General features: G+C 63.7%; 1 protein-coding gene across 2 annotated transcripts; it reads left to right on the top strand.

The window, feature by feature from the left end:
• Nucleotides 1-992: 992 nt before the first annotated feature.
• Nucleotides 993-24,486, top strand: CEP131 (centrosomal protein 131). 2 transcript variants are annotated; one of them, XM_069482979.1, is made up of 25 exons: nt 993-1,160; nt 3,545-3,726; nt 8,315-8,409; nt 9,964-10,078; nt 10,380-10,504; nt 12,220-12,333; nt 12,925-13,083; nt 14,453-14,570; nt 15,028-15,144; nt 15,330-15,480; nt 15,956-16,050; nt 16,559-16,735; nt 17,119-17,295; nt 17,731-17,856; nt 17,968-18,093; nt 18,922-19,038; nt 19,861-19,963; nt 20,433-20,634; nt 21,473-21,580; nt 21,765-21,882; nt 21,957-22,031; nt 22,909-23,051; nt 23,157-23,334; nt 23,436-23,599; nt 24,189-24,486. In XM_069482979.1, exons 2-25 carry the CDS (start codon nt 3,562-3,564, stop codon nt 24,370-24,372), a joined length of 3,252 nt encoding a protein of 1,083 aa, XP_069339080.1. In that variant the 5' UTR covers nt 993-1,160; nt 3,545-3,561; the 3' UTR covers nt 24,373-24,486. The 2 variants fall into 2 exon arrangements, with proteins under 2 accessions (XP_069339080.1, XP_069339081.1); XM_069482980.1 differs by lacking the exons at nt 993-1,160; nt 3,545-3,726; nt 8,315-8,409; nt 9,964-10,078; nt 10,380-10,504 and adding an exon at nt 10,620-11,425.
• The last annotated feature ends 975 nt before the right edge of the window (nt 24,487-25,461 follow it).

Here is a 25,461-nt window from a genome sequence, read left to right as displayed (position 1 = left end):
CAGAAGAAAACAGAGGAGAAAATGTTCTGCCACTGGGTTAGGCAACGGCTTCACGTGCGAGACACAAAAAACACAAACCATGAAGGAAAAAGTTGGACTTCATCAAAGTTAAAAACTTCTGTTCGGATGACACAGTTACGAGGGTGGAAAGAGGCCACACTCTGCGAGGTAACACGCGCAAACCACGTGTCTCACGAAGGACTCACATAAAGACCATTTAAAGAAAAACACCAGAAGCCAGGACAATTACAGAGTGGGCAGGGACGCGCGCGGACACTTCCCCAAGATGACGCGGGACCACGTGACCAGCCGACACCGTTCGGGGAGCGTCGGTTTCTCACACTGCAAACGCTCCAGGTGTGCGCTGGGACGACCCGACCCGAACCGAACCGCGCTCTCTCCCGCCGCTTCCCGCGCGGCCGCCGAACGCCAGTCCCGACCCCGCGCCTTCGCCTGGGACGCCGCAGACGCCAGAGACTCGGTCCCCGACGGCGACGGCGGCTGCGCCCTCGGCTCCGCACAGGGCTAGGCGAGGGGCGACCCGAATGGCGGGAAGGGGCGCGGCGGGCAGTGGAGCCGCCGGAGCCCCGCCCCCTCCAGCCCTGTCCCCCGCGCCCCCGGCGCCTTGTCTCCTCGACGCTCTCGTGTTGCCCAGCGCGCCGCGCCCACACTTCGGCCCCGCCCACATTCGCCATGTCCCGCCCACCACAACCGCCCCGCCCTCGCCCCTGCCGTGCTTGGTCCCGCCCCAGAGGCCCCGTCCCTTTCCAGCCGCGTCCAATCGGCCGCTCGCTGCGGTCGCGGCCCCCGGCTCCCCGCCGCTCCTCCCACTCTTGAACCTCCCGAAGGACAGCCGAGCGACCCAATGCGCTCGCGGGACGGCCTGAGGCGTCGGCTGGAGGGCCAATCCGGAAGCGGCGCGCGCAGGCAAGGCGGGCCGGCGTGACGGAAAGCGGAGGCGGTGCCAGCTGGTTGCTAGCTGCCGCCGCCGCTCGCCCGAACCCGCCGCTTCATTGTCACCGGGCCTCCGGCAGCGCCGGAGCCCGTGGGGCGCCAGGTCACAGGCCCGAGCCTTGAGCCCGGCGCGTCCCAGCTCTTCTGGCGCCGCAACCCCGCCCCGCCGGCTGAGTCTGCAGGCTCCGCGTCCCCGGCCCGCGCAGGTGAGGGGAGCCCGCGCTTGTGAGGGGGGTTCCACGCAGGTGAAGGGGGCCCGCGCAGATGAGGGGGGCGCGGGCCCCGCGCAGGTGAGGGGGAGTTCGCACAGGTGAGGGGGCCCCGCGCAGGTGGGGGCCCGCGCAGGTGAGAAGGGTCCGCGCACGTGAGGGGGGCCGCGCAGGTGAGGGGGGCCGCGCAGGTGAGGGGGGCCGCGCAGGTGAGGGGGGCCGCGCAGGTGAGGGGGGCCGCGCAGGTGAGGGGGGCCCGCTCAGGTGAAGGGGGCCTGCGCAGGTGGGGGTCCGCGCACGTGAGAGGGTCCGCGCAGGTGAGGGGTGCCCCGCTCAGGTGAAGGAGGCGCGCGCAGGTGGGGGTCCGCGCACGTGAGAAGTGCCCGCGCAGGTGAGGGGGGCCCGCGCACGTGAGAGGGGCCGCGCAGGTGCGGGCATCTAGCCCCGGTGAGGGGGTCTGGCTTCCACAGGTAAGAAGGGGCTGGTGTCTGAAGGTGGGTCCCTCCTGCAGTCCTGCCCTGAGGACAACCTGGACTCCGGTCCCCAGTCTCAGCTCTGGCTGCGTTAAGCCCCAGGGCAACCCCTGAGACGCAGAGCTGCCGCTGTGCCTGGGTCTTGGCCTCTGCCTGGGGTCCTGGCTGTGGTCCTACCTGTCCCTCTGCCCCTTCGGGTCCTGGGAGGGACACCTTTTTATCCGAGGTGGGGTTGGCCTCCCAGCCTCCCTTGATATGGCCTGGAGGTTTCCATGGAGAGGCCGTGTTTACCATCCCAGAGCCCTGCTTGCGCACGTGTGGCTGGGAGGCCAGGGCACAGCTTCCAGGGCCAGCGTGGGTCCAGCCGGGGGCTGCCGGTGCCCTGAGGGGAGGAGGGTGTTCAGTTTCACCTGCACAGCCAGAAAGGCATAACTGAGGACGCTGACCTGGTCGGTGGCAGGGACAGGCTCCAGAGAATAGGGGTCCTGGTGGGCCCTGCTGTGGGGTGTCAGGGCGAAGGAGGTGCAGCACTGACCTGGGGTGACGGGTTGTGTGCCCGCTGGCCCTCAGAGGCCTCGGTGGCAGGGGTCCAGGATGTTAAAGATGTACTTCTCGGTGTTAGTCTCGTGTCCCCAGCGGCAGCCCGTGCTATTCATCTGCTAGTCCGATGCACCTGCTGAGTGCCTTCCACCTGTCAGGTGCCGGGGCTATGGCGTCCCTGTCCTCTCGAGGCAGTGACCCAGCACATACACCAGCCTTGTGTGACAATGTGAAGAAAATTAGACCCAGATAAGGGAGTGAAGGTGCGGGGGTGGTCAGGGCAGGCCTGCCTGAGGGAAGGGAGGGGCCCCTGAGACTTGGGAAGGGGCTCCAGGCGGAGAGGCCTGCAGGTGCGGTGGCCGTGCTGGCAGGGCACTGCCGGAGTTCAAGGGGCACCAGGGAGGCCATTTGGCTGGAGCAGAGCATGGGAGTCCCCGAGAGCAGGGTCAGATGTTCGGATTTTATTCTCTCTGCCTGGAAAGCTGTCGGAGGGTTTCCAGCAGGGGCATAAGGTGAGCCGAGACTGGTTCAGAAAGATCAGCTCAGGCGCTGGCCAGGTAGAGAGGCAGGAGGAAGAGTCAGTGGGTGGGACACCAGGAGGCAGAGGTGGTCGCCCAGATGAGAGGGTGGATGGAGGAGCGAGGCTGGGCGGAGCCCTGGGGACTTCAACTCGGGTCAGGGAAAAGGAGGAGGGGCTGGCTGGAGGAGGGAGGCTTTGAGGGCGGCCAGCACCAGGAGTGGGGGCAGGGAACCCCTGGAGCAAGAAAGCAGCTGCCGCGTGCATGTGGCTGTTCCCGAGGTCCGAGGACATGGAGGTGATCCAGTGGCTGAATGAGCTTGGGGACTCGAGGCTGGGCAGATGAAGCAGGTTTTGTTACTGGGAACTTCTCAGACCAAATCCCACCAGAATAACTCACATCTGTGAGCGCTTGCCATATGCCAGCCTCTGGTCATCCTGTCTGAGCCTTGTGACAGCCCTTTCCAAATGATTTTACAGATGATGAAAGTGGGGCTCCAACAGGTGAAGCGGCTTTCCCAGGGTTAGGGGGATGGCGGATGACGGCCGGGCTCACAGCCCGACCACCTACCGCCCGGGCCACCCTCCATGGTGGAGCCGGCTTGTGCCCGCGAGGCACAGAGCCCCTCCTGCTCTGCCTCACATCGGCACTGGACATAGAACAGCCCCTCCAGCTCCTGTTGAGGAGCTGCCGCCCAGCCAGGAGGGCACGTGGGGGCAGGCTTCCCTGGGAGTCTGGTGCCAGGTGGACCCGGGTGTCCTGGGTGGGCCAAGGCTTGGCCAGAGGTGGGGGTGCAGGGGGCTGTGGCTCCCCACCAGCATCTCATCGCATCTCTTGCCTCCCTGTGCAGGGCCCGCCGTATCCACCATGAAAGGCTCCCGGGCCAACAGCAGTGCCCCAGAAGGTGGGGACTTGAGTCTGACCGGCGTCCCTCCACCTGTGTCCCGGCGCCCCAGTAGTGCCTCTGTTGCCAAGCCCCTGGCCCGCTCTGTCTCTGTGGTCACAGGCAGCGAGCAGAGGAGGAAGATGCTGGTGAGTGCTGGGCCCCCACCTCTGGGAGGGTTGTCATCAGTGGCATCTGACCCAAGTACAGCTAGAGCCTCACTTCCGTGGACACGTCCAATCCCTGTGGCCATCCCAGGGGACAGGAAGGACTCAGGCCTTAAGATCCAGGAGCTGACTCGAAAGGAGGTCAAGACCAGGTCAGCCGGATCCTTCCAGCACTAGGCCCGCCCCTCCTGGGCCACTGCCCTTTGGATGTGTTGAATCCTGAAGAAACAAGGTTGACCTGTGGGGGGTGCTGATGAGCTCCTGGCAGCCTTGGAGAAACCTGGGTGGGTGGGCAGGTGGCAGCAGGACAGTGCTGGAGCTTTCTGCCAAGGGTGCCTTTCCTACCGCTCTGGGAGGGCAGGGAGGGGAGCAGTCCCTGATCGGGGGCTGTGAGCAGCCAGAGCCAGGGTGGGCTGCTGCAACCCCAGGGGCCACCCTTCAGGGAGGGAGGAATCGAGTTGCCCCATGGGGTCGGAGTGGTGCCTGACCCGAGTCTGCCTGGTCTTCCAGAACGGGGGCGTCTGGGGGCCTTAGCTTGGTCATTGCAGCGGATCTGAGTCTCCCTGCCTGAGGCCCACGTGGGGCTGGAGAGCAGTCCAGGCTTCCCCAAGGAACCCCGGGCAGGTCCAGGCCAGGCTTCCACAGTGGACAGCAGGCTCGGAGCTCTCCCTTCTGCCTGAATAAGCTGTTCCTGTGTCTTCCCTGGAAACTGGGGATGAGGGCTGGGGGGCCCTCCAGAGTGCCAGCTGAATTCTGGGGCACGGATGGCAAGGCAAGGCCAGGAGAAGACCCTTGGTCCAGGCAAGTTCCCGAAGCCTGGGGCCAGCCGGGCAGGGACCTGGGATGTCTTAATGTGCCAACATGGCCAGCAGACTGTGTAAAGATACGCTGCGCTGTTCTAACAGAGGATAGCAGCACCATCCCTGAGCTCCCTGCCCCCCATTCCAGCTCCTGAGTCCCTGGACCACCCCCCCCCTCACCCAGACTCCCCCATTGCTCCCAAAGCCCTGGGCTTGCAGAGGGGGGATGGGGCTGGGGAGATGCGCTTGAAGTTGTAGGCGCATGGTGGCACAGAGACCGAGTGGTGGCATAGAGACTGTGGTGCGAAAAGCGGGGGGCTTTCCGGGAGGCGGGGAAGGCAGTGGGGCAGCACTCGGGCGGCTGTGTCTGGCTGACCAGGGCGCTTGCCACCACTCCCATCCTTTCTGCTTCCCGAGTGCAGGACCAAAGCAAGTGTCAATCATCAGGCCCCCCTTCCCTCAGCCAGCCCTGTCACCCCTCCCACGGCGTCGAGTGGGGAAAGCTAACAGTCCTCTGTTGGCGGAATGTTCCAGCTGCCCACTTCCTCGCTCGATCCAGGATGGCCCCGCCCCTGCACGCCTCCTGCCTGGCGTGTGGTAGGAGTCAGGACGTGTCAGCAAAAGTGCCGCCGCCCAGCCGAGTGCAGTGTGGCCCCCAGAGTTCTGGTTCTGCCCAGGCCCTGTCCTCTCGGCCGCCTGTCCTTGCTGTCCCCTGGTCTCATTGGGATTCCTGGGGAGTGTTTGTTTTGGCGGCTTCACGCCTGTGCACACGGTTTATGATCCTCTTTCTCCTGTGTTTTGTGGGGTTCTGCTGGGGTGTGGTTGTTTCTGGGTCTTCTCAGCTGACAGAGCAGGGCAATGCGTGTGTGTATTAGCTATTGTGTACTCGTGTGACTGTAAACACGCCATCAGCGCGGGACCCGCTGAGCCTCCTCCCACAGCGAGAGCCCAGGTCCTCCTGTGCGCAGTCAGTGTCTGTGTGAGGTGGTATCGAATTTGACAACCTGAACCACCACGGGAAGAGCTTTATCAGCCAGGCTCTGTCCGCCCCCCGCCTGCCTTCTGCTGGGCTCTGCTCCGGCCGGGGCTCGGGGCAGCGCCTTCCCCGCCTCTGAGCTCTCCTGGCTGGCATCCTCCTGTGAGTGAGGCTGGACGTCACGTCTTTCATGTCGTAAGAGCCATTTATATTTGCTTTGCCATGAACTGCCCTTATTTCTGCTGATTTTTCTATTTTTTTCCTATCGATTGTAGTCTGTGTTACAGACGAAAGCTGATTTGCTCGAATACTTTTCTCCTGCCATGATTTTGCCCTTTGACTTTGTGCACTCGATGGGTTTCTCCCGTTGGCCACGCGGAAGCACCCCTAGCGCCACTCCACCGCCCTCCGTTTTTCCCTCTCTGCTGCTCGCTCGGCAGCAGCCAAACCTGCCACCTTGCCCTGGGTACACCCCATTTCTTTGCTTCTCTTTGTAGCAGAGCTCCTTGGAAGCAAATCCTCAGAAGAGTGGGGTGAGTCTTATGGTCTCCAAGGTGACCTGACTTGTGACACTCATTACAAGCTCGGGGTCCCCCAGACCACCCTCAGGTTCAGTAATTCACTAGAAGGACTCCCAGAACTCCTGAGAGCTGTTACTCGTGGTGTGGCCCATTACGAGGAAAGCACACAGACTAAAATCAGCCCAGGGAAGAAGGCACGGGGCAGAGTCTGGGAGGGCTGCAGCCCCGCAGCTGCTGTCGGCCCTCCGTGGGGTCGGGACAGTGTCGCATTCCTAGCGTCAGTGTGTGATAACACACACAAGATCACCCGCCAGGAATCTCCTGAGCCTTGGACTCCGGAGTCTTTTGGGGGGTCTGTCTTGGAGGCATAGTCGACACCCTGGTGGCTGTCCTCAGCCTTCAGCCCCTCCAGAGGTCAAGTGAGACCACCTGACCTGAGCCCCACCCTCTGTCACCTCGTTGGTGTGGCTCGGACCCCCCACTGTAAACCACACTGTCAGACACTCATCGGACAGGACATCCAGGGGCTTAGAGGTCACCTCCCAGGAGCCAAGGGCAAAGGCCAGGGCTCTCTTTGGGCAGGGTTAAGTTCCTTGCCGCACGGGCAGCCTCTGCTCGTGGCCCCAGCCCCACCCTGCCCCAGAACCGTGTGGTCATTCTGTGCTTAGCCCTCGGTCACCCCTGTTTCGCTGGCCGGCAGGAGCTCTGAGGAAGAGGAGGAGTGCTCCTGAGTACTCCCATCTGGCAGGCGTGCGCTGAGGCTTCACACAGTCACCGCAGTTTTCTCAGAAGAACACAGGCCTCTCTCGGATCTGCTTCCCTCCACTGCTGCCCCTTCTCAGCTCTCCTCTGCCCCGGAGCCCGCGGACGCTGTCCCACTCTCCCCCACACCTTGCCTTCCGTCCTTGCCTTTGGGCTCCTAGAGCACAACCCAGCTGGGATTTTAATGCAAAATTCCACTGAGCCTGGATGTCCCCAGAGTGGGGTCCTGCGGGCTGCCTTTCCTATCGAGCAAGTCTGGGAAATGGAGTCCTTTCCCCAGAAACTCGGGCATGCTCCAGACTTTTGTGATTTCAGACCCCTGGGTCTCGCCGGGGCCTTGCCTGTCCCCCGCTCAGTTACACCCCTGCCAGGCTGGTCTGCACCCCGTCCCGCCCACCATGTACCTACCGTTTCCCTGTTTTAGAAAATGATTTTGTGACATGGAGAAATTCTCATCACGATGCTTAGGAGTCTGTAGTATGATTCCATAGATACAGTTGGTGTCCTGGTTTTGTTTTTTGTCTTATTCTGGTTGGGTTGTTTGTTTTGAGCTTAAGGATTCAAATTTAAAATCAAATTTGAAACAGCTATGAGTGGTGGCACCTGTGGTCCTAGCTCCTCGGGAGGCCGAGGCAGGAGGATTATTTGAGCCCAAGAGTTCAAGGCTGCAGTGAGCTGTGATTGAGCCACTGCACACCAGCCTGGGTGACAGTGCGAGACCCTGTCTCCAAAAACACCAAATAGAGAAATCTGACAGTGCGTAGGTCAGTCTTCCTGGTCCAGTGTGGAAAGCTGGAGGTCTCAGGATGGGGATTCCCAGGCCATTTCCTGCTGGACTGTGAGCTCTTTTCCCCAAAAGATTTGATTGGGGATGTTTAAGCCTATAGAAGAGTTGAAAGACTAGTGTAAAGTTCACCTAAATACCCTCACCATGTCCTCTGATCACTGACACTTGCCAGGCTTCCGCTCCACCTTGCATTTCTGCACCTTTCTACTGAGCAGTTCGGAGTGAGCTGTGGACACCCTGTCCTCACTCCTTCCCCTCCAGCACCCGCTGTGGTTGCGTCGTCTCAGTCTTTGTGGTGACCCAGCAGAGCCACCCTCAGTGCGTCCCACCTGCCCAGGGGCCCGGAAGTTCCCGTGTCTTCGGGGCTGTGAGCAGAGCAGCCCAGCCGCCCAGTGACTCCTCAGTAATGAGGATGCCAGGGAGCAGCTGGCTCCAGGCCCTCCCACCTGCAGGGATGAAGGGCTCCCCACTTTGTGGGAGGCAGGCGGGGCTCTCAGAGGGCGGATCTGCCCCAGGCTCAGTGGCCATGCCAGGGCCCCGCACACTGCCCTGCTGTCCTGTGTCCCTGCCCCCTGGCTGCCTTTGTGCTGCCTAGTCCCTCCAAGAACCTAGATGGCCTGTCTGTTCTCTAAATCTGTTTCTCCAGGGCCTGGCCTGGCGCTGAGCAAACTGGTGAGTGTCTGAGACCTTTGCCATATAATTGACTGTTTCCTTCGTTTTGCAGGAGGCCACAGGGCCAGGGGGCTCCCGGGCCATCAACAACCTCCGGAGGTCCAATAGCGCCACACAGGTCAGCCAGTTGCAGACCAGCCCCCCCAGGTAAGCCCACCCCAGTACCCCAGTATCCCCCACCCCCAGATAACCCCGCCCCAGTACCCTCAGTAACCTCCACCCCCCAAGTAACCCCTGGCCTGCTCGGGTAACCCCCAAACCCCTCAGGTAACCCTGTCCATTCCAATTACTGCCCCCCAAGACCCCAGGCCCCTCCTGCCTCTGCATCGGCCCTTCCTCCAGCCCCATCGGTCCTGGCCCGATCCCACAAGTCCTTCAGCTGAGGCCTTTTCCACCTACCCTTGAATGCCAAAGTCTGCTGTTGGCAAGAGGCGGCAGCATGGTGGCAGGCCTGACCCCGTGAGCCCTCTTCCCACCTTCACCCCTGTAAACTCCACCACTGCCTCTTGAGGGCTGTAGACTGGTGCGCCAGGAGGAGCCGCGTCCACAGCCCCAGTGAGGGCATGGGCGTGAGTGGGGCTGGTGGCTGCCGGCACCCCCAGGCAGACAGCGCTGGGCCGGGAGTGGCAGGTGAGGCCCCGACACCAGCGCCCACAGGCATTGCCCACACGGGTAGGTACCTGTGGCACTCGGATTCCTGGAAGGTGAAGTCTGGCTGGCCAAGGGCCAAGGGGCAGATCCTCCCCTGGAGGGGCAAGAGCAGTGGCTGCCCCCGCCCAGCCCAACGCTGGAGCCGCTGGGGAGCTGCTCTCAGCTCGGAAACCAGCGTCGCGGGTTCCACCAAGCAAGGGACTGCAGGCTCCAAGTGCAGGGCTGGCCCAGGGGGCCCCAGCGCCAAGCAGAGAGCAATGCAGATGCGTGCTGAGATCAATCAGCATTTCCCAGGCGACGTCCCTCTGCCTTGCGGGCCAGTGGTTCAGAGCCACTCATGTGTCACTGCTGGGTGTCATGCATGTGTGTGTGCTTGTGTTTGGTGTGTGATATGCATATGGAGTGTATGTATATGGTGTGTGTGTGTGTGTGTGGTGTGTGTAGTATGTGTATATGTGCATGTGATGTGTGTGGCATATGTGTGTGGTATGTGTGTCTGTGGTGTGTTCGTATATGGGAGTGGTCCATGCGTTTGTGGTGTGTGTATATGTGTGTGGTGTGTGTAGTATGTGTATGTGTGTGCTGTGTGTGAATGCCTGTGGCCAGTTGCCTTTTGGTGCTGCTGTGGCCTCCATGGTGCAGGGCAGCAGGTGGCAGTTGGTCTGCTGGCCACGCAGTCCAGCTGTGCCTCCTCGTCCACCCCGAGCTGCAGGCCTGTGTGGCTCTTTGTCTGTGGGGAAGACAGTGGCAGCAGCGGGTGGCCACAGTGTTTAAAGCCCTCGGTCCCCAGGAGTCTGTCATCAGTGTGGCTGATGAAACTCACTGAGGCTCCTGCAGGAAACTCACCCAAATCCCCAGGCCTCGCTGTGCCCAGGAGCCCCCGCCAGTGCGGTCGTCACATCAGGGCAGAGAGATGGTGCTCTAAGCTGTGGACTTGGAGTCAGAGTCCCTAGGGGGTGTCTCGGGCCTGTCTGCGTCCCCAGGGTTACTCCTGGGGTCGGCTTCCTGGCCACCTGACCCTCCTTACCTGCCATCCTCTCTGGGACACAGGCCAGCAGAGCCCAGCGACTTCCTGGCACTCTTCGAGGGCAGCCCTGATGGGAGAACGAGGCCAACCAGCCTGAGCAAAGCGCCCAGCGAGAGCGGAGCCACATGGAACATCCTGGTAAGCTTGGGCCGAGGTTGCCACGTGTCTTGGTCTCCCCGTGGGGCTCCTGGTGGCTTCTATCTTTGCTCTCACTGCCCTTGCAAGAGGGGCAGTGGCTGCAGGGAGGGTGTATCTGCCACTGGTGTAGCCAGCTTTGGTCTTCACACTGTGGCCCATGGGGCGCCCCATCAGCCTCATGTGTGGGAAGTCGGGGTGCTCCTCTTTTTTGTGGGTGAGGCAGCGTCCGGCGGGGAAAGTGCTCAGTGTCCGGGCATGTGGTGGTGGGGTTGGGCTGAGGTGGCATCTGTGTGACCGGCAGGATGGCCAGCCCAGGGGCTTCATCGTGCCGTCTGGTGCCCGGGGTTGCAGCTTGGACTCAGCAGTGGGCCCACGGAGGAAAGAGTGCACCGTGGCCCTGGCACCCAGCTTCACAGCTAACAACAGGTACGACCCGCGGCAGGTGCCCGGATGCCCACCGGCTGCAAGCTCCTGGGGCAGGGACTATGTCTGTCTGTCATGCTCTTGGCCGGACCAGGGTGCTTTGGAATGAATGAAGGAACAAACTGACGGCTTTCTGTCCCTGAGGGCAAAGGCCTCAAGGTGTGTTGTGCATGTGAGAGGGGGACTCTGGGAGGCCGCTAAGGAAGGACCAGCGTTGCTCTTGGAGTTTCGGCCTGGGAGGCTCACTGGGGCCCCAGGTGACTCTTGAAGGCTCATGTGGGTTCTTCAGTTTTGGGGTGCTGTGTGTCTCTGGAGGTAGGAAGTGTATTACCGCAGACCCTGAACCCACTGCCACCCGCCGAGGGCCAGTCTGCATCAGGGCTGCGCTGGTCACTTGTTGGAGCTGTGCTCAGTGAGGACACACAGGCCAAAGCCTGTTGGGAGTGATGCCAAGATGGCAGGGTCTGGGGAGGGGCCTCTGCTGAGGGGGCCAGTGGTCTGCGGGGTCCTGGAGAAGCGGCGCAGGACGGGCACTGTGAGCCTTCAAGGACAGCATGTCCTCACGCTCGGCCTCCGTGGGACCAGCAGGAGGGATGCGCCCTGGGCCTGCAGCATCTAGAGCTGTCATCAAAGGAACAGTTTCGGGGGAGACGCTGCACGACATTCACCAGACTTGGCACAGGAAGAATTCTTGCTTTTAATGTGAGAATTTAAATTAAACTTTAATTTTAGTATCAATCGGAGGGATACGTGCAACAGCTAAGACGTCAGACGGCACCACGAGCTCATCGGACACTGGGGAGGCACTGCCCCCCCTTCCCTGCCCGACTGCTGTGTCCCTGGGCAGCCACTCTAGGCAGTTTCTTCTAGTGTTTTCCAGAACACATTTCCAAATGCGTGCTCATGCTGCTCACTCTGGCCATGGTGAGAGACTCGTGCCCCTGCACCGGCCCCTCCCCAGCTCCCGTGCGCACTTGCCAGCTCGGGCCCTGCCGAGCGCCGGGTTCTGAAACGCTCTGTCCCCGGTGGCCTCATTTCCCTCACACGCCATCTGTGTGGGTGCTGGCCTTGCCCGTGCTGGCCATGCCTCCAGGATCTGGTAATGCCAGTTAGAAGGGAGGCCTGAGAGTTACCGGAAGCCTGTTTCCTGGTGGGTTCACTTTGGGCTGACTGGGCAGGGACCAGGCTGTTGCATTGTGGTCCCACCTGTCAGGTCTGTGGGACCTTTCTCTGGGGCTGCTGAGTTTCTCCAGAGAGGAATCCCCCAGCTCCCTGCCTTGGGGTTCCATTCGGGGTTCAACTTGCGACTGCTTGCTCCGCGCCGAGCAGGGGAGGTCAGTATCCTGGGTGAGTGCAGACTCCGCTCACCCGGGTGCAGCCTCTCCGTGCCTGGAGGGCAGGGCAGAGCCTGGCTGTGGAGTGAGGACAGGTGTCTGCTCTGGAAAGTGACCATGGTCCGAACCGCTTCTCCTGTCACAGGCACGTCCAGCGTCTGTGCCTGGGGTTCTGGGCCCTGCTTCGCGCGGATCGAGCTTCCCCAGTGCTGAGAACAGCTCCACCGCCAGGGCACTGGCTGTAGTGGGGCCCGCAGGGACCCTTGGACCACGCCCTCTGAGCACATAGCAAGCACGGGGGCTCCGTCCACGCCCAGCATCTGCCTTGAGCACAACTCGGGCGTCCGCCTCCCGAGGCCTGACCCTCCCGTCTCTCTCTGGCAGGAGCAACAAGGGAGCTGTGGGCAACTGCGTCACCACCATGGTGCACAACCGCTACAGCCCCGCGGAGAAGGGGCCCCCTGTGAAGAGCTCCAACCAGGCAGCCCCCTCCCTCAAGTAAGGCTGCATCAGGGTAGGGATGGGGTCTGGCAGGGCAGGGCACGTGGCCAGTGACATAGAACCGCCCGGATGGCCAGCACAGCAGGCCTGCGGTCCTTAGTGTGCCCTCCGCGCTGTGCGGGCCGTGCGGGCCGGGGATCTTCCCAGCTGGAGAGAAACCAGCAGGTGAGCCCGGGGCTCACACTCAGGGTAGTGTCACACCGAGGAGTACGACAGCTGTGTCCAGAGCAGGAAGGCATCTCGGCGGGGTTGGTTGAACTGAGCAGAGGAGCCGCCAGCGCACTGCGTGGCCCTGCTCAGGGGTAGGATGTCCCTCAGGGTTTCTTGAGTCACTGGCAGGGTCAGGCTGGGGACTCCTGTGACTTTTGAGAAATTTTTAAGTGCAATTTTAATGAGAGCTTTTTTAAACCTAAAGAGCCCATTTGCCTCCGCTGCAAGCGGGTGGGGCCTTGTCAGGGTGCTGGTGGCCCCAGAACCTACAAGTGCCACCTGCCAGAGCTCCTCAGCTGCCCGCGCCTCCTTTGTTCTCCGAGTCCTGGGCGGCTGAGGACGGAGCGCCCTAGGCGGTGGCTCTTTCTTTCTTGTCAGCAACATCGTCAAGGCAGCCACCCGTGAGGGCAAGGAGGGCAGCGGCCTCGCGAAGCCTCAGAAGAACATCCCCAGCACGAACCTCGAGGCCCGGAGCAATGCCGGGGCCACCACAGGCCTGCTCAGGAGGAGGGAAGTGACCGAGGAGGAGGCCGAGAGGTGAAAGCCCTGGGCAGGGCCAATCTGGGCTTGCAGGGCCTGAGTGCGGAGCTCGGGGGCGGGGAGGGCGGTAAGGCCCGGGGGCCACGACTCTGGTGATAGACATTTCCACTTAATGGTTGTTGTAACATGTGGAGGAGAAACAGACCAATGCTGTGGTTCCATTTATGTGAGACGCCAAGCGTAGGCAAGTGCTCAGGGACAGAGGTGGAGCAAGGGTTGCCTGGTGCTGATGTGGGGACAGGGGACAGAAAGAGAGGGCTTGTTTTTGGGTGATGGAATGTTCTAGCATTGGACTGTGCCCCTGGCCACACAACTCTAAATTTGCTAAAAATCATTGCCTTGTACACTGAAAAATGGGTGGATCTTATAGTACGTAAAAGGTACCTCAGGAAAAGTGTTTATTCAAAAAACATGGAGGAGAAAGAAGATATAAAACTGAAAAAACCAAAACCACCTCTGGCCTGTGCCCTTGGGGAACTGGGGGCAGGGTGTGGGCGTGGCTTCCTGCCAGAGGACTGACGTTCCTGGTTGGGAAAGTCCTGGGCACCTCCCTGCTGCCTCTGTGGACCTTGTGAGCCCCGACAGGGGCGCGGCAGGCAGGGCTGGCGGGCCTGGCTCTGGACGGGGGCCCAGGCCAGAGAGCAGGAGGCCAGCTCCGCCAAGGCCCCTGCAGGAGCAGGCCGGCCCTCCGGGGCCAGGACCCTTGAGGCAGGCGACTGCTTACGTCCGTCCGGGGCACTGTTAGGGCCTTTGCTGAGTGAATCCACATGTGGTCCCCTGGGCCAAGGTTGAGTTTTGTTTGTTTAATCAGCTTTATTGAGTATAATTTACATATAATAAAAGGCACCCATTTTAAGTATACAGTTTGATGAGTTTTGACAAACGTATGCAGTGGTGTCTACAGATGCAATGGACAGAACAGTCTGGCACCAAGACTCCCGTGAGCTCCTTTTATTCAGCCCTCAGCCCGATGCGGCACCCCAGTCTGCCCCCATAGCTCAGCCTTTTCCCGGACCCCTTCAAGGGGCACCACGGGCTGTGGCGTGTGTGCTGGCGAGTTGCTTTTGCTCGTGGGACGTTCCGCAGCCTCACAGCCAGTTAACGAGCATCTGCGTTATTCCCACTTTCAGGCAATTTTGACACAAGTCTGTGTGGATAGACGTTTCTTTCCTCTGGGTAACTTCCCAGGAGGGTGGATTTGGGGTTTTAACGGCTGGTCCCGTCATGGCCATGTGGAAATGGCTCCGTGTGTCCAGCCCCTGGCTCCTCTGCCTGGCCGGACCTGCCTCAGCAGCCCCTGGCGTCTGCAGGCATTGGGGGGGGGGGTGGTGCCAGGCCCTGGCCCTGAGCCCTGCTCTCTGGGCAGGTTTATCCGCCAGGTGAACCAGGCTGCTGTCACCATCCAGCGTTGGTACCGCCACCAGGTGCAGCGGCGCCAAGCCGGAGCGGCCAGGCTGGAGCACCTGCTCGGGTCCAAGCGGGAGGTCAGTGTGAGTGCGTGAGCCACACCAGGCTCCCCCTCGAGGTTCTGGCCCAAGATCCCAGGGGTCCAAACCATGTGCAGGCAGAGTTTCTGGGACAAGTGGAATCGCCCCATAGGCACATACCCCATGAGGGACCTGGCATCCTCTCTGACCCTAGGTCCCCTCCATGGACAGGGCGGTCCTCATTGTGACTTTGACTAGGGCCTGGGTGTGAGGAAACACCTGTCGGGTGCATCCTAGCTGAGGGGCCACGGGAGGCCCTCTGAGCAGGCTCCTGATGCCTGCAGGAGGGCCCTTGTCCTCTGCGGAGCTCCAGTGGGGTCCCGCCTCCCCCACCTCCCCTGTGGACTCTGTGGGCTCCAGGGGGCTCCGGGCGTGGTGTGGAAGCCTCCAATCTGGGCCCAGGGACTCTGTCTTCTGGATTTATAACCCGCCGTGGCTCTGGCTTCCCTGGCAGGAGCAGCGGCAGCGGCTGGGTGAGGGGACCTTCCTGGACCTGCACCAGCAGAAGGAGGCAGCGAGGAGGAAGGCCCGTGAGGAGAAGGCACGCCAGGCCCGGCGAGCAGCCATTCAGGTACCGAGGGTGACCTGCACTGTGACCACAGCAGCACTGTGGGCTGAGCCCAACGCTGAGTGCAGTTCTGCTGCCCGGGGGCCACCTAGGCCCCTGGACGTTGAGCCTCAAGGCAGCTTGGCTGGGGGGAGTAGGAGGGGGCTGTCCTCCCCCAGGGACTCCGCTCAGAGGTGCTCCCACGGCAGGAGCTGCAGCAGAAACGAGCCCAGAAGTCAGGTACCACTGAGCTTGGGCTGCCCAGGGAGACCCATGTGCCGGGGACGCTGCGGTCAGCTCAGGACCTGTCCCCGACGCCAGGCAGCACCCATCCCCAGGCCCTCAAGGCCAACAATGCTGGTGAGTGTGGCTCTCGTCCATCCTCTCTGGGGGTCTGGCCTGCCCCGCCCCACCCCACCCCATGCACACCCCTGCCCCACCCCACCCTGTGCACACCCCTGCGCCCAGGGTTACCACCACCCCCTCAGGGTGAGCTGCATCCAGGAAGGAGGTGCCGTCACCACTGCTGCCTGGCTTGGTGGCTTCCCCCAAGGAGTTAGGGGGCCTCGGCCCTGCCACAGACCCATGGCCTCCTCTGCTCCTGCCCAATTACCTCATGAGGGCACCAAGACCTTGATGAACAGATGGTCCGGGCTCCAGGACACCCTTCGGGGTGGAAGACCCAGAGGTCTGGGCTGCACCCACCCCCTCAGCTTCACACCCCAGGAGGCTGGGGCTCCTCAGACCTTCTGTGTTCTGGGACGTCTAAGCTGGCTTCTTCCCAAGGGCACCTCCAGGTTCACTGCCTGGGGAATGCCCTGTATTCTGCCTGCAGGTACTGGCTTCCGCACTGCGGTCCCTGAGGAGCCCCTCCCACCCACCTCCGATTGCCCCCCAGAGCCCCTGAGGTCTCCGGAGGACCAGCCGCAGGTCTGGGCATACCCACCCTTCCCTCCCTTCCTTCCCTCTGGATCTCAGCTTCGAGGGGCGTCTGCCAGGGTGGCCCGAGCCTACCTTTTCCTTGTCCCGTCCCCAGCTGTGGGGGTCACTTGTGCCCCGAAAGGCCACCCTGGAGGTGTCGTGTTGCTCTGGTACAAGGTGGTGGCTTATGAGGAGCTCTTGTTCGAGTGGGGTCTCCGGATATGCTCTGGAAACCCATTAGGTTTTCACAGATGGCGGCAGTGGGGGCCACGTGCTCGTCCACAGAGGAGGGACCGGGTGACAGCAAGGCCCCAGTGGCACCAGGTGGCTCTGCCTGCCTGTTTTCCCAAAGGTGGGGCACTTGAGACCAGTCCGCGCTGGCTAGAGCTGCCCTAGGTGTGCCAGCCGAGGGCACGGACAGGAAGACTCTGGGGAAGGCTCCCTGGTCGGCCATGGCAGGGGGCGGCTCTCAGCTACCAGCGGCCTTGCCAGCTTCTCTCCCTGCCCTCTGATGCAGGACACTGGCTTCCAGGACATGGCCAGGGAGGACCTGGAGACAGTGGCCCCCGGCAGGGCCAGGCCCAAGGCCCCATTGGACGAGCTGCTGCGCACACTGCAGCTGCTGGAGGAGGAGCCGGAGCCACTGTCCCACCCCGGGGCCCCACACAGGGGCAGATACGCCTGGGCCAGCGAGGTGACCGCAGCCACACGCCCTCCCCAGCCCGGCATTAGTGCCATCCACACAGCGCGTGGGGTCCCTCTGGGGGTCAGAGGGAAACACGGTGCCACCGGGCTCCTTACTTTAGGTGGGAGCCTGATGAGGGCCAGTAGAGCCTGCTGGCCTGCTGGCCCCTCTGCCCGAGTCTAGGACACTCAGAATAATGGGGTGGGGACAGCACACTGGGTGGTGGGCCCCTCCTCTCTGCCAGCAGGGCCCCCGAGCGATGCCCCACAAGCATCTGGGGCAGCCTGAGGGCCCTTCCCTCCGGAGCCAGGCCCTGGCCCTCCCCTGCCTCAGGGGACCCTGGGTCCTCGCACTGTCCCGACAGCCCCCAATGCTGGACCCTGGTCCCACAGGAAGATGACGCCAGCTCTCTGACAGCCGACAACCTGGAGAAGTTCCGGAAACTCAGCACAGCCCCCAGCCCCCCTGAGGATGAGACGCTGCTCTCAGAGGCCAAGCTGCAGACCATCATGAGCTTCCTGGACGAGATGGAGACGTCGGGGCAGGACCAGCCGGCCCCCCCGCAGGAGGTGGTCCCTCGCCCTCCCTGCGGCCGTGGCCCTCTCCTGGCTTTCTGACGGTGGGGTGGGCAGGGCCGGCTTGCCCGCACTGGGCCCTTCAGGTAGGCACTGGGAGCCTCTGTGAGCCATGCCCTAGTGTCCCCGGGGCCATCAGCGGGCCGTCCTGGGAGAACAGCAGTGGCTGGGCTGAGTGCAGTGGTGATGTGTGGAGTCTATCGTGGTGGGGACAGGAGAGCCGGAAGTGAATATGACTTTTTAATGGTCTTTTACAACTTTTCTGACCACTGAGGCCGCTGGCCCTGCCCTTGTGCTGAGTGGCTGCCCCCACCTTGCCTCTGGGCCCCCGTGTGCACCGCCTCTCCCTCTGAGCAGGGGCTGGCAGCGGGGTGTCACCTCATGTCTTTCACTGCCACCCGGTCCTCTGACGCTCAGCTGTGTCTGCAGGGGCCGGTGCCGGAGGCGGGGCAGGGACACCTGGAGCCGGCCTCCGAGGTGAGCACGTCTGTGATGCGGCTGAAGCTGGAGGTGGAGGAGAAGAGACAGGCGATGGTGTTGCTGCAGAGAGCCCTGGTAACGCTGGCACGTCATCCCCATGGCCACCGGCTGCAGCACGGGCCGGCCAGCAGCCTGCCCCGAGCAGCTCCGGCCGGCCAGTACCAGCCATCCTGCCGCCCCCCACAGGCGCAGCAGCGAGACCTCACCGCCCGCAGGGTCAAGGAGACAGAGAAGGAGCTGAGCCGGCAGCTGCAGCGGCAGAAAACGCACTATGAGGCCACCATCCAGCGACACCTGGCCTTCATCGACCAGGTGACCTGCCCTTGGAGGGACGGATCGGGCTCCAGACCCAGCATGTGTCTTGCAGAGTCTTCTAGAGCTGGGGGTGAGGCACCGGCTGCAGGGCGGTGCTAGTCCAAGTGCTCGGGCAGTGCTGCCACGTCCTTGGCCTGGCTCAGCATGGCAGGCGGCTGGCCACAGGGCAGTGGGCAGAGCCCACCCCAGTGGGGTCACCAGGGGAGCCAGTTGGCCCCATGTGAGGTGTCCAAGCCCTTCCTGTGCCGTTCAGGGGCCTCTGTGCCCTGGGGAGGCCACGCCTGGTCTGCAGGGACTGCTGGGGCAGCCAGGGCTCCCCGAGTGAGGGCGGTGGGGGTGTCCAGCCTTCCCCTTGGCTCGGCCGCACTGCCACTGGGTCCCTTTCTGGAGAGAGCACTGGCTCTGGGGTCTGAGGCAAGGCAGGGGCCTTGGCTGCTGCTTGGTGGTCGTCATAGGTGCGTCCAAACCTGGGCCCTCCCTGAGGCTGCTGTGGTCCTGACAGCCCTTGGCAGGGCCCTCCAGGGCTGGGTGATGGGGAATGATGGTGTGACCCCCATCCCAGGACGACCCTGATGGGGTCACTGCTGGGGGGCTGAGACCATCATCGCCACTGGGCTTCTCTGACTGAGTCCTCCGGGTGGAGGACTGAGTGGTGGCTGCAGCCCTGTGTCCACGTTTGCGCAAACACCCTCCCACCCCGAGGGTCCGTCCACAGACCCAGGAGGGGGTGGCCCTTGGGGAGGGGTGCCCTCCTGGGCTGGCCCTGGAGGCTGGAGGGGTCTCCTGCAGCAGCGCAGCAACCTCCCCTCCCGGCTCCCGTCACAGCTCATTGAAGACAAGAAGGTCCTGAGTGAGAAGTGTGAGGCCGTGGTGGCCGAGCTAAAGCAGGAGGACCAGCGGTGCCGGGAGCGCGTGGCCCGAGCGCAGGAGCAGCACGAGCTGGTGAGCCCTGCTCCCTCCTACCTGACTCCCCAGGCCTGGTGGGCTCGCGGGCAGGGCAGGCCTCAGGGTACCAGGACCACAGGAGCAGGGTGAGCAGCAGAGTCGGGTCATTGCAGCACTGAGCCCTGTCACCCTCCCCTCCAGCTGCCCAGCGCCAGGCCCTGGAGTAGGGCCGTGGGACGTGTGTGAGCCCTTCCCTGTGTCACACAAGCACACACGGTATCCACCAACCATGGCACTGTGGGCGTGAACCCAGGAGCCCAACCCCAACGGCCCCAGCTCCTGTCCCAGGCTGGCAGGACCTGCTCTTTCTAGCTCGTGTCAACTGAGCGCTGAGCCTACCATGCTTCTGCTGTGCCAGCAGCTGCTGACTAAAAGGCCAGTTTCATGGGCCTCAGCCTGCCTTGTGGCGCCTCCCCCAGCATGGGTGGCAACTGTCCCCAAGCCCAGACTCTGGAGTGGGAGTGCCCCCACGACCGTAGCCAACAGCCAGAATTGAGGACCGCCAGTCAGTGTGGGCTCCGGGGCTGCCCTGGCGGGTCAGCAGTGCCCCCCTCTGGGTGGGGCCTCTGCAAGCCTGTGCCTGCTCCCCAGTTTCTCCAGCCTGGCCTCAGCCCTGGGCAGGGTGGCCGGGGCTCTCCGCAGCCACATGGGCACCCAGAGGGCAGCGCCTGCCCACTGTCTCGAGAGCAGCCCTTCCCCTTCCTGTGGGGTGGGGCTGAGCCCAACACTGGCCTAGACCCACGTGGTGGCCAAGGGGCGGAGCGGGGGAGCAGGGTGTGTTCTTTGTCTTCACTCCCCAACCTGTTTTCTTGCTTACAGGAGATTAAGAAGCTCAAAGAGCTAATGAGCGCCACTGAGAAAGTCCGCCGGGAGAAGTGGATCAATGAGAAAACCAAGAAGATCAAGGAAATCACTGTGAGAGGTAGGCGTCCCGGGGCTGCGTGCAGAGGGGTATAGGGTCAGACTGGTTGAGGGGAGCTGCGGCGGCCCGGGGAGGGAGTATCCTTTGAGGCAGAATAGTGGCTTTAGTCACACGTGCAGCATGAGATCCTCCCGGGACGAGGTGAACATTCTGTGCCCCTGTCATGGCTCCCCAGACTGGCCCCACACGGGCCTGGCCCAACACCTGGCACCCAGTCCACAGTGGCCTGAGCTCGGAGGGGTCAGCGGGTGGAGGCCACGCTGTGGGAAGTGGAGGCAGCAGCTGGCTGAGGCGGGGCAGCTGGGGCTCCAGGGCCAACATCCCCAGGAGGGGGCCTGGGCTACAGTGCCAGCCTGTGTCCCAGAGATGGCTGGGCAAGCAGGGCACCTTGGAGCCTGAGACGGGGCAGTGTTGTTCTCGGGCTGGGCTTCCCAGGTTTCCCCTGGTGCAGCCGGTGCCCCTGCCACAGGCCTGGAGCCCGAGATCCAGAAGCTGATCGCCAAGCACAAGCAGGAGGTGCGGAAGCTCAAGGGCCTGCACGAGGCGGAGCTGCTGCAGCTGGACGAGCGCGCCTCGCAGCGCTACCTGCGCCAGGCCGCGGAGCTGCGGGAGCAGCTGGAGCGTGAGAAGGAGGCACTGGGCCAGCAGGAGCGTGAGCGGGCCCGGCAGCGGTGGGTGGTGGCCTCCAAGCAGATGTGCAGGACCCTGGGCGTGAAGCTGGGGGCATCCCCGAAGGCCGGGGTGGCGGTCACAGGCAGAGGGCCAAGGGGCCCAGGGCAGTCACGGGGAGGGCGCAGGAGACTGTGGCCCTGGAGCTCCTCAGCGGGGGCAGGCGGCCTAGGCGCTCGCTGCAGGCACTGTCCCTGTGAGTTCCGTGAGGGCAGGGGTGCACCTCCCCCCAGGCGCTCATACTTTCAGGGCCACCCAAAGCTGCCGACCCTTGGGCAGGTGGCCTCAGGGTCCTTGCAGCTCTGACCTTGGGGTCACAGGACACTCTCTCATTTGTTCTTTTGGCCCTGGGTCTAAGCTTTGACCAGGCTGTACCCCTGCCACCCTCAGACCCTGGGATCTGGTGGCCAAGGTTGTGCCGATGACGGTCAGTGTCCATGGGCACTGACTCAGGGGGCAGGTGCCCTCTCCTCACCCTGCTCCCTGTAGAGTGACCAGTCCTCCCTAGACATGGCTCGGCCAGACCCTCAGCCCCTTCCCCCGGGTAGCACAAGGACGGAGGCCCTGGCAGGAGCTTGCTCAGGTCCTGGGCACCCAGCTCCATCACAGGCCATTTCACAAGGCTCCATGAGGGCCTGTGGCTTAAGGAATCGTGGGGGCCAGCTAATGGGTGAGGTCCCCGTGGCCTTCCAGCCCACCCCTGGGCAACGGCTGTGATGGGCACTGAGAGCCCGGCGGCACTCCGCTCTAGGGGGCAGGGCGGGCTGCGCCAGACCTGTGGTTGGCTGGTACCACTGTGGCGTGAGCATCCTGGGGCTACCCGGCCCTGCCCACTTGCAGGTTCGAGCAGCACCTGGAGCAGGAGCAGTGGGCCCTGCAGCAGCAGCGGCAGCGGCTGTACAGTGAGGTGGCTGCCGAGAGGGAGCGGCTGGAGCAGCAGGCCACCAGGTGCTGCTGGGGGTGCCAGCCTCCCACTGACCTCTCCTGCCCCTGACCACTCACCCACTGACCTCTCTTGCCCCTGATCCCTGACCCATCACCCCCTGACCTCTCCTGCCCCTGATCCCTGACCCCTCACCCACTGACCTCTCCTGCCCCTGACCCTGCCTGCTGACCCCTCGCCGGCCCACAGACAGCGGGCCGAGCTGGAGGAGTTGCGGCAACAGCTGGAGGATAGCAGCTCAGCGCTGACCCGAGCCCTGCGGGCCGAGTTCGAGAAGGGCCGGGAGGAGCAGGAGCGTCGGCACCAGGTCTGTGTCCCGCAACCCCGTGTGGTCTGGCAGGGTGGGCCCCCCGGGTCTGCTCTCATGCCCGCCGCCCCCAGGTGGAGCTGAAGGCCCTGAAGGAGCAGCTGGAGCTGGAGAGGCAGGCGTGGGCAGCCGGCTGCGCCAGGAAGGAGGTGGGGCTGGGGCCCAGGCCGGCGGGCGGAGTGGGGGGGGGGCCAGGTGTGGCTTCGCCTCTGGGTGTCACATGTGGCTGCTCAGGGGCGTGGTGGCAGTATTCTGAGCTGACGCCGCTGTGCGTGCTGTTCTTCACCGTCTTTTGCATGAATTCTGGAAGGGTGAGGGCCGGGCAAATCCCATGTGGTGGCAGAATACACGTGTCTACCCTGCCTTCCCCCGGTGGCTGCTGTGCCTGGGGGTCACAGCTCCTGACGGCACCCCAACATGTGCAGAGGCACGCCTGGGACAGGGGCCGCCTCAGTCTTCTGGGGCCTCCCGCGGATGGCCTGTACCGCTAGCGTCTCGTGGGGGCGCACAGCCCACACGCACTGTGCCCTCCTGCGCTGGCCCCCAGGTGGTTGTCCAGGTGCCTGTCGCCTGGTTTCACCTGCACCGTGGTCGCTGCCACAGTGGAGGAGGATTCCAGACACGGGCTTGCGGGACAACGGGCCTGACGTGAAACTTGATGGAATTTCCAGACTTCCAAGAGGCTTCCCGTACCCTCTGACTGCCGGGCATGGGGGCTGCCCAAGCTCTGCCCTCAGCAGCTGGGCGAGTTGTTCCTTCTCCTCAGCCTGTCGGGGGGTGGGGTGGCATCTGGCCAGCCTGGGCCACAGGCCTTGAAGGAGGGGAACATCGGGCTGTGCGAAGGGTCTCCTTGGCGGGGGACGCCTTGTCCAGCACTCACCTCCTATGCCCACGCTGGGTCCTCAGGCCAGGGGCAGGCCAAGGCCTCTTTGCCCCACGTGGCCCAGAGCCTGGGAGCCCCCAGGAGCCCACGAGGCTGGCCCCGCCCACTCGCCTCCCACCTAACTTGTCCGCATGTCCCTCCAGGAGGCGTGGCTGCTGAACCGCGAACAGGAGCTCAAGGAAGAAATCCGGAAAGGCCGGGATAAGGAGATTGAGCTGGTCATTCAGCGGCTGGAGGCCGACATGACACTGGCCAAGGAGGAGAGTGAGCGGGCCACTGAGAGCCGGTGAGGCCCTGGCGCGAGCAGGGCGCCTTGGCGTCAATGGACGAGGAGGGCCGGGACCCACGCGTGTCCAGGCCACCTGCTGATACTGCTCCTCCCCGCCCCCAGCATCAGGCGCATACGGGACAAGTATGAGGCCGAGCTCTCCGAGCTGGAGCAGTCGGAGCGGAAGCTTCAGGAACGGTGCACAGAGCTGAAGGGCCGGCTCGGGGAGGCCGAGGGGGAGAGTGTGCGTCTGCAGGGCCTAGTGCGGCAGAAGGAGCGGGCGCTGGAGGATGCGCAGGCAGTGAGTGGGCAGGCGGCAAGTGGCAGTGGCAGCCCCCGTGCCCCTCCTGCGTCTGCAGGGCCACCCCAGCCTCCTGCTCACCACCTCCTGTGCCCACGCAGGTGAACGAGCAGCTGTCCGGTGAGCGGAGCAACTTGGCCCACGTGATCCGCCAGGAGTTCGCTGACCGCCTGGCAGCATCTGAAGAGGAGACGCGGCAGGTCAAGGCGGAGCTGGCCGAGCTGCAGGCCCGCCAGCGGCTGGAGCTGGAGGAGGTGCACCAGAGGTGGGCAGCCACGCGGCGTGGACAGAGACGGGAGGGCGGGGCGGGCAGGACGCGCCCGAGGAAGGCTGGGCGAGTGGGGGACACCCTGGCTCCTTTCGGGCAATGCAGAGATGGCCCGTGGGCAGAGGCTGGTGTGGGCTCCACGCTGGTGGCCCTGGAAGCCTGGGGCTGTTCCCCTCCAAGCGGCGCCTGGTCCAGGGGTGTCGGGTGTCCCAGCAGGCCTGGCTCTGCCCTCTCCCTGGGGCCGCCCCGGTGGGTCCGATCAGGGCCTGTGTGGGTTCTCCAGGGACGTGGCTCCCAGGACCCCCGTGGCCTGGGTGGGTAGGCGCCATGCAGAAAGTTCAAGGTGCTGTGAGGTTAATGACGAGTCCTCCGTGTAGCCCACATGGGCTCTGAGAGGCAGGTGTGGGTCGGGCTGTTCACGCTGTCTTGGTGCCAGGCCTCCCCTGGTGTGGGCGGGCTCCTTGCTCCGGGAGCCCACTCAGGTTCTGCGGGGGCCGGCCAGGCCAGCCGTGGGGCTGCGGTCAGCACCCTGGTGTGGGGATGAAGGGCGGGGGCCGTGTGGAAGCCCACCGTGTGCTGCCTGCAGGGTGAAGGTGGCCCTGGCGAAGAAGGAGGAGGCCGTGAGCAGCCTCCGGAAGCAGCACGAGGCTGCAGTGAGGCGGGCCCAGCACCTGGAGGAGCTGCTCGAGCGGCACCAGCGAGAGCGCCAAGTGACGCCAGTGAAGCCGGCTGGGGTGGGCAGTGGACGAGGGAGGCTGGATGCTCCCTGAGGCCGGCAGGGGATGGACGCCGTGAGCCAGGGTGGGAAGGACCCATGCCTGCCCCTCCACAGAGCGGGTGCACAGGACGCCTGCCATCCTGGAGCCTGTGGCTGCGCTGTAACAGTAAAAGAGGTTGTTTTTTAGTGTTTTGTGACCTGTCTTGTCACTCTCCTGGGCTCGGCGCCGCCCGAGGGCCCACACAGAGTAGCCAGGCCTGGGTCTCCCTCCTTCCCTCTTCTCTCTAGCCTGTCCAGGAAATCGCGAGCCCCCGCCGGCAGCCCCTCCACGCTCAGCCTAACCCCTGCACCGTGTTCCCTGCCTCACCCTGCGGCCCCGAGACTTGGGCTCCAGTCCCTGAGCACAGAGGAGGAGCTCCAAGGGCCCCACCCCAGCCCTGCAGGTGCTCAGAGCCCAGGGGCTGCCGTGGTGCCCCCGTGGCTGGAGTCCGGAGAGACTCTGGGGGAATAGTCTCTTGTCCCCACCATCGAGTTATGACAGCCTGGAGCCCTCCAGAAAGGGGGACGGACAGGCCCCACTGGGGGCGGGGGCCCTGAGCATCCTCAGAAAGTCCCAGGCAGGGGAGGGTGCGAGAGGGAAGCCGCCTCTCCCCACCCACCACTGCCCTGGCCCTGGATGCCCACTGCTCACACCCAGCCTGTAGCTCAGCCCTGCACGTGCCACTGTATGCGTGGACCCTGCCCAGGGTCCTTGGGGAGAGGAAGTGAGTGCCCGCAGGATGGGAGGGGTCTGCTGAGGGCTGTGGGCACCGATCGGGATGGTGCGCTCATGGCCCGGCATCCCCACCTGCAGCACATGTGGGACGTTCCCTAGCATAGCACGTGGCGCGGCTGCTGCTGCTCTGCCCAGGTCCTGGGAAGACGCGCAGGCATGCGTGGGCCAGGTGCAGAGTCCAGCACAGGCTGGTGCAGCAACCGTCGGACCTTCCCTGGTTTGCAGACATGGCCATGCCGGTGTTGAGATGACACACACACCAGGGACAAACAGTGCCCAGTGTGGACAGGAGCAAGGCCATTTCCAAGGCTCCCCAGAGTCACCGTCAGCCGGGCTCGTCTCATGGAAGCCGTTGATAGAAGCCAA

The sequence above is a fragment of the Eulemur rufifrons genome, chromosome 9 (genome assembly GCF_041146395.1).
Source record: "Eulemur rufifrons isolate Redbay chromosome 9, OSU_ERuf_1, whole genome shotgun sequence".
NCBI classification, from domain to species: domain Eukaryota; kingdom Metazoa; phylum Chordata; class Mammalia; order Primates; family Lemuridae; genus Eulemur; species Eulemur rufifrons.
The sequence above is the reverse complement of the archived record's forward strand: the minus strand, read 5'-3'. Positions and strand labels throughout refer to the sequence as shown.